The 7887-nt window shown below is 39.5% G+C and overlaps 1 protein-coding gene across 1 annotated transcript in view; it reads right to left on the bottom strand.

The window, feature by feature from the left end:
- Window positions 1-488: 488 nt before the first annotated feature.
- Window positions 489-7887, bottom strand: part of DOK6 (docking protein 6) — a 338153-nt gene continuing 330754 nt past the window's right edge. Inside the window, exon 8 of the mRNA XM_019668900.1 lies at window positions 489-7223. Coding sequence (XP_019524445.1) covers window positions 7084-7223 — 140 coding nt within the window. The 3' untranslated portion in view covers window positions 489-7083. The remainder of the gene's footprint in view (window positions 7224-7887) is intronic.

Here is a 7887-nt window from a genome sequence, read left to right as displayed (position 1 = left end):
ATTTACATTTGGGTTCCAGGGACAGTATTTTTTTACATTCCATTCCAAAAGGTAGCTCAGCTAGGGTTTAAGTATACATGTCCCCAAACTATTACCTGGAACAGATTGTGATTAAAAAGAAAGACTGTCAAATCACATAGTTTTCCAATAGAAGCAAATTTGTAATGGGTATTTTACTTCTCCACAAGAAAATAGCCTCCTATTTTGGAGGCTAAAAATAACTTAGCCTCCAAAGTTATTTTTATCAAAACAATGGTAAGCATTATACTCAACCAATGACAACTGATATATTTATAATATACAGTATAAGCCTTCACAAAGTATATAAATTAATTTAAAAGAATTTACAGGAAGCAAATATATAACACATAATTTAATATATCTTGACGATTCATAGGGGTAAGGATTTTGCAAGATGGGATAATTCTGTGTGGACCTAAGAAAAAGATAACTACAGTGGGACGTATAGAGTAGGTCAAAGGTCGAAAGTGTATGATTGTGTGTGTGTGTGTGTGTGTGTGTGTGTGTGTGTGTGTAGAGGGTACTGAACTGGGGGCATAACCAGGGGTCTGCAGTGAAGATGACACTGGCCCTCATGCTCATTTATTGTCGGGGAGCCGACTGATGTTGCTCTGATTCACACACTGCCTGCTACATCAAAAACAATACAGAGTGTCTTAGAACTGGAAAGAATCTCTGTTTCCTACTTCAGGTCTTCACAAAAATTTGGAGCTTCTTTCTTCCCACTCCACCCACTGACATATATTTTTGGAGAAGAATGAGCATTGTTCCCTGAATTACGCAATAGGTAAGTAAATCTGAACGTGACTAATCAAACTATTTCATTTTGACCTATATCATGGCCATTTCTGATTTGTATTGAATATCAAGAGACTATTATTGTATTCTTCATTTTCCCTGCCTTTCAGCCCCTCTGTCAAATAGTGAATGATATTGAAAAACCAGAAGCGTCCCGCCAAGATGTTTTCTTTGAGAGAAAACCTGCAGTGACTTTAACAAAGAAAATCAAGTCATTGTTTCAATCTTCCTTTCCTGAATTCGGATTTTTAAGTCTTGGGTTCCTGGAAAAAGCAACTCTTCTGAGGCTGTGAGTCATGTGGGTGAATTAAGAGAGCAATGAAATCCCAACATGGGCCCAACGACACGATCATGATAGATGACTTTCTTCATTTGCCACACAATTCTGGACCTACAGAAAGTGTTGATTTATGCTCTCTTTAACATCATCCCTCAAGCACAGAACAGATTGAGAACATTAACTGCATCAATTACTAAAACTAGCCACACAAAACTATTAAAAATTTTCAATCCATTCATTCCTTTTAAAATTGGGATATGGAATATGGACTAGGGTAGCAGGCATTGAAGATGAGGTAAAATTTAAACTTATTTAACAGAATTGTTAGAAGGAAGTTGACATATTCCTATTACAGGTGTACTTTTCCTCTCCTTTAAATGTTTACAATATATTACAATTTTACACTAGGAAAAGTGCATGACAATCATAAGTAAAATGTGGTTTTCACGTTATTTAGTAATTTTAACTTATTTCTAATTTATCTAAACTTCAGTTAAATAATTGCCTACTGATGTGTATAAGGAAAAACTTGATGTGTAAGGCATTTTAATGTAAAAAAAGCATTCCCAAAATTTGAATTGAAAATGGAAGGTTTTCAAAGTTCACATGAAAAGAAAATGTAGCCCTGATGTTATTAATTCTTTAACAAAGTTGTGACAAATGCCACAAATAATTAAACCAACGTGCTACAGAGTAATAAGGGTTCCCAAAATAATAATCATAATTACAACATGATAAATTAGTAGGAATACAAAACATCGACACCTACTTAATTTTTTTTTTTATCATTTTGGGAAAAGTCTGAAATTTCCAACAAAGAACTGGATAACAATGCAAGAATAATAACACTTATACCAATCATTCATGACCCACAACAAGCCTAATAAATTGCCCATAAAGCCGCTCTATTGATATAATCGGTGATGAGTCCAGGAAGAGTTAGGGACATCTGAAAAATTTGGGAAAACACTTAAATGTACAGGGCCTATTAGCTTACAGGCCATGTGGCATTTCTCAACTCCAGTTACATCTCACTGGAAGATGGGATGGAGCCCAGGAAACATCCCCAGACTAGGAGTCTTAACTAGGAGAGCCTATTTCTGACTGTTTCTTTCCTGTGAATAAATTACACCATCCATGGATTTCGGTTTTGTCCTGAGTGGAACATAAAAATCAGACCTTCATTCTACAGGACTGCTTCCAGAGCTAGCTAGCATTCTGTCTATCCAGAAAATGTGCCCCAAATCACTGCGGGAGTCTAAATTCCCTAATGCCTCATCTTGGAATAAATTGTAGAAATGATACCACAAAATGTCACATTCTCCAGTAAAAAAAGAAAGATTTGTAGTAGTTTCAGGGAGGAAAAATGGGTTCAGCTTTCACAGCACATTTACAGAGAATGCACACGTGAGGCTGTCGATCTCTTCTGACACATTCAGCCCCCTGCCAGTCTCACTGATAACACATCTTCATGTGGAAACTCCAGCGGGTCACCACACAAACACGATCCTCGTGTTACTGAGACATTTTACCAGGGGGATTTTGTTACACACCATTTTGTGTTAAATAGTTTTCACGAACCTAAAGGAAGCATACGTGTTGGGAATGTGTTGTCTTTCTGTGGTAACTTAACAACATGATACAGATGTTGTCTTGTATGCTTAGTACTCGGTAGAACTAGGAAAGGTGGCCGGGGATATGGAACTGAAGTTAGAACGTTAGGACAGTAGAGTCCTGGTGTTACTCTGGAAAATTCGTTGGGGTCTTTATAATCTTAGCTAAATTGTTGCCTTTCTGACTAGTTCCTTTCCTCCTTCTGTACCCGCTCCATGGGAAATTGCACTCCATAAATTTCATAGGCTAGAAATCCATTTTTGGGGCATATCACCTATTATTGTAATTATTCATGCATGTCAAGGAGACACATTTTTCTCTATTTTGAGAAGGCTGAGGTTGGGGGAATTGTAAAGTATAGTTAATTATTGGTAAAGTAATTTGAAATTGTAAGATATGAACCGACATAGTATGTTACTAGAATTGGAGAAAAACGAACACTTTTCACTTTGAGCAGCTCTTAGCATAATCTTTGTTGTAACATGAGGTGTTAAAGGCCCTTTAGGCATAGTCCCACTGAAAGCACACTGCCCATTTATTGTGCTGCATCATAATAATCAAAACAGGCATACAATTTTTTATGAGAATATAATTTGCTTAGCTTTTTTCACTGTATCATTAATGGTCGACTTTAGGAAGTGTCTCAATAATCTAGGGAATGAGGTACTCATGCTGTTTAACAGTTTCTGAGATATTGGCCAAAAAATGAGGGGCAAACATCATTTTTTTATAATGTATTTTTAATAGCTACCATAAAAATACCACATGCAATAAATTGGATCTGTAGAAACTGCTAACAGTGTAAAGTTATTTATCAGTCCACTGTTTCTATATTGGACACAAAGTATAAGTGGCTGACCAGTTTATAGGTAATAAATAATTTTCAAACATAACTGCCCAAAGAAGAGAAAGAAAAATTGGACAAGATACTAGGACTAGTACTCTAGTAACTACTTGGTGAAAAAGGTGAGGTTTACTATTAATAAATATGTTTCACTTTATTTCACATGCTCTATCAAACAACATCTTCCCTAACATATAAATAAATATATATTTCTTATTTCATTCACTTCAAATTGCGGCTGTGGACAGAACCTATTGATTCATAAATATTTGCAACCTGCATCAATAAATTGGTTCTGAGTGCCTATTATTCATTCAATGAATAAACGAAAGATGTGTTTTCTTTTCCCCCACCAGCATAGTAAACCACTAGACTAAAGTTATTTTGGACTTTTCTGCATTTTAAATATAATGTTATGTGTACAACAATATTATCAGAGGAAAAACCTGGGGACATAAAAAAATGCATCCCCTCGTGTAATGTTTCTGTGACATGTGTGTCCCCAGGCTGACCCTGCCGCTAGAAGGGCCTTCGTGACTTGAGTTGGGTTCCTTCATCTTTCTCTCTTCCAACCCGATGTGGAAACTGCAACCCTCCCCTTTCACCTGTCTCAACCTGGGAGGAACCCCCAACTGAATCACTTTCAGAAGGAGCCAAAAGATGTCTTTGGTTCATAGCCAGTCACTCCCTCACAATGAAAAAGTCACGTGTTTATTAAAGATATAATACAATTTCTGAAGGGAGAACAGTGACTTGCAAGGTATAGAGGCATCTTCAGTCAAAAAGCTGCAAGTTCGAGGGAGTTGAACACATGCCTATGACCACTGGTTGCTCTGGTGGAATGGATTTTATGACGTTCCAGGAGGCTGGTTCAGTAACATTTCATCTTTGGTTTTTGTAGACGATGTATCTGCCTGCCATTTTTACTACAATGCACACTGCCTTATGTCAAGGATACTAGGTTAATATAAAGTCTCCTGTCTCTTCATTTGGCAACTTGGGCTTAGCTGCAATCGTAAGTATAGTTGGAGGAGTCTGCTAGAATAAATCTCCAAAATTGTACCATGAGATATTTTATAGCATTATTCACATTGGGATGAGATTGGGTAAAGACGTGGGAAGGACATTTCTACCTCCCGGGCTCTTTCTACGGCATGATGCTCGGAGCAAACTGGCCCGAGATGATGCCTGCCCTTTGCTACCCTCTCAGCTATGCTCACGGGAAACGGTGACAAGCAAATAGTGTGAAAGAACTCATGCAGGTATTGTGTGTCCCACCGAATCCACAGGAGAGCAGACTCATCTAATTAGCAGAATCCCGCCTAGACTCGCTGTCTGTGCTCCTGGCACATTAATAAAGCTGAGACACAAACCAGGACCCCTGGGGGCCTTTCCCCAAAGTCCCTTGTAGAAACTTGTGGTCTCTAAGCAACAGCTCGACCGAGTGAGCCACAGAGAGGCTTGCTCTGAGCATGGCGCCACACCAGGAGCTGCGCTCAGTGGTCTCAGCTGGGAGTTGCTCTGGTGAGCTTTACCAATGGCATTTCAAAAGCAAATGCCACGTCCTCAAGTCATTCAGAGGTGCTTAACTCCGAACGCTGGGATTTCAAGGAAGGCTGCTTCACCGTCATGAACGAGCCAATCATCTGCTCTTCTGCTGTGTCAGCAAAATTCACAGTGCCGAGCACTGGAGTAATTTTCTTTTTATCCATGAAAGCTTAGGATAATTATTTTTCACAGCCACATTAACTCTTATGATTAGCATCTTGATGGGGTTTCATACTTATCTGAGAGATGCAAAGAGTCTAGGTGGTTGCTCTAATTGCGGATTTATCAAGGAGACACCCAGAACCATTTAATTCTGTAGTAATTCTCTGGAATGAACTGTCGACCTGTATTTAAACTAAGGATAGGGATGAAAACCTATCTTATCACAGATCAGCAAAACAGGCACCCCTTCAACAGACTAACTTGGACAATTCAGAAACTGTTGCTATTAGAAAAAAAAAATCAGGTTTTCATCTTACATGACCTGGGCTCACTGCTGTTTCAAGCCCCTGGGAGTATTTGTGAGCTGACCATCTTAGGCACGTGGCATCGGATAATGCGGGCAAAATCATCTTTATTTTTACTCATGTGAACTCCAAAATTGAAGGCAAAACTACCTATGTTGACCTGAATTAGCCAAACTTCCTCAGTTCATGTGGAAATCACCACTTCCCTTTAAACCTTGAAGGTTTGTCGTTAAAGTCAGGGATGAAAAAAATTATGATGAATCCATTTTCTTATAAGACCAGCCGGCCCACGTCCAGTAAAAGGAAAGCAAAGCCCAGCGAATTCTGGCTGCATGTAAATGACAAGGCCCTGTCGGCTCTCTGAGGACAGCATGTGTGCCATTTTAAATGACATCTACAACCCCTGCCTGTGGTCCTGTGGCTGCAAAATAGCTCAGCTCTTCTTATCTTATCTTATCTTATCTTTCTCACATAGAGCCTTTTTTTTCTCAAGACTAAATGGAAGCTGTTTGGTGATCACATCCAGTCTTCCCCATGTAGCTCAGCGGGGTTGCCAAAGGGAGAAACATCAACACAAGGAGATACTAACCAGAAAGACAGCATGGTGACATGACGGTGACATACATGTAGGACAGCTAGACCAGTTCTTTTGCTTCCAAAGTGTACCCCTTCTCACATTCTCACACTCGTCATAGGAGCAGACTTGACTATATAAATACTTTTGCTAATAAGAAGCCATTTTTATAGCACTATTTCAAAAATAGCTATTCAACATAACAATCTTAATTTTAATGCACCAAATTACAGTTTTGACAATGTAAGTGAGCATAGCTTGTCACCTTCAGCACACATTTGATATATACGTGTTAGATATAGATGGATATAGCAATATCCATATCTATATTTGTCTAAACACACACACACACACACACACACACACACACACACAAGTAGAGCTACATGGCCCTGCTTAATAGTGTGTTCTAAATTTCATGTTCCCTTAATTGCCACTGGGCTTATTTATATGTAGAGAGTTATGATGCCATTTGTGGAGCTTACCATATTTGTTCCTGCCAAAGCCTTACAGGCACACAGCTTGTGGTGGGTCACCTTATGTCTAGGGCCGACCCTGCCATCAGCCGGAGGCCTGAGCCATGAGCACAGGGGTTATGCCCACCACCCAGGTACAAGCCCGTGAGGGCACCTGTCATGATGCCCAGGCTACTGCTATGGTCAGACCCAAAGGATTTTATTTAAATGACTGTTCATACAATTTGGATTCTATTTTTGTAAAACATAGATTTCCCCCCCAAGAAACTCAATAAATAAAGGACTTAGCCACGGAATCAAGGAAGCAGAGTCCAGTTTTTAACCTTCCACTGGGATTGGGGCGAGACCCAACCCGGTTCAACTTATACTGCAATCGGTCTCCCAAGAGGCAGAGGGTGCCACCACCCTACGAGCGGGCCCAGGACAGACTGTCTCTCTGGTCAGCAGTGGTCCTCTGTGTGTCATTGAATGAGGCTGGAGCTGTAGCTAAACCCATAGCTGCTGGACCGGGACAAGGACTGTTGAGCCTCTTCGCTCTGCTCCGAGGCGTAGCTGGGAAAGGTCTGTGCACGCGACATCTTGGACGAACCAAACCCGTGACCTGGAGAGAAAGGAAGGAAGGTGAGCTCCACCAAGAGACAGATTCAGAAAAGCAAAAGGACATATTGAAACAACAAACGAAGCAGAAACCCTCACAACCTCTGTATTTGAGCTCCAGGTAAGTAGGTAAACATGGAGAAACTGGGTGCCTTGTTCCTTGCTCAGTTAAAAATGTTCCCTTTGGGGCCCAATATTGTCTTCAAGGGTGTCCTGTCAGAATTTCTGGATGCCAGGCAGCTAGGTAAATTCTCTAAGGAACTCAAACTTCTACTATCCTTCAGCTTGGGAAACAAAAGCAGACAAGCTTTAAAAAAAAAAAAAGTATTGTTTCTGATAGAGAGCATGTGAGTGTCTTTTTTTCTTTTATACTGTCAGCCTACGAAAGCAAATTACACACTTTCTCAAAATCTTTTCGAGTAGGCAAGCCATACTTTATTCTAACCATCAATTATCAGGACAGGCTTTCATGATGAGAGAGTTTGAGGCCTTGAGTAATCCTAGCAGATCTGTAAGTAACTGAACCCACTTCATGATATAGTTAACCAAAATGGTAAACTTTTATACTTACTAAAATAGCTCAAATGTTAAATCTTACAGAAGATATATTTTAAGAAAATTCTATTGATGCTTTTTAAGGGTATTTTTTTTTAAAGATTTTTTTTTTT

The sequence above is a fragment of the Hipposideros armiger genome, unplaced genomic scaffold (assembly GCF_001890085.2).
Source record: "Hipposideros armiger isolate ML-2016 unplaced genomic scaffold, ASM189008v1 scaffold_542, whole genome shotgun sequence".
NCBI lineage: Eukaryota > Metazoa > Chordata > Mammalia > Chiroptera > Hipposideridae > Hipposideros > Hipposideros armiger.
This window is presented reverse-complemented; position numbering and strand designations above follow the sequence as displayed.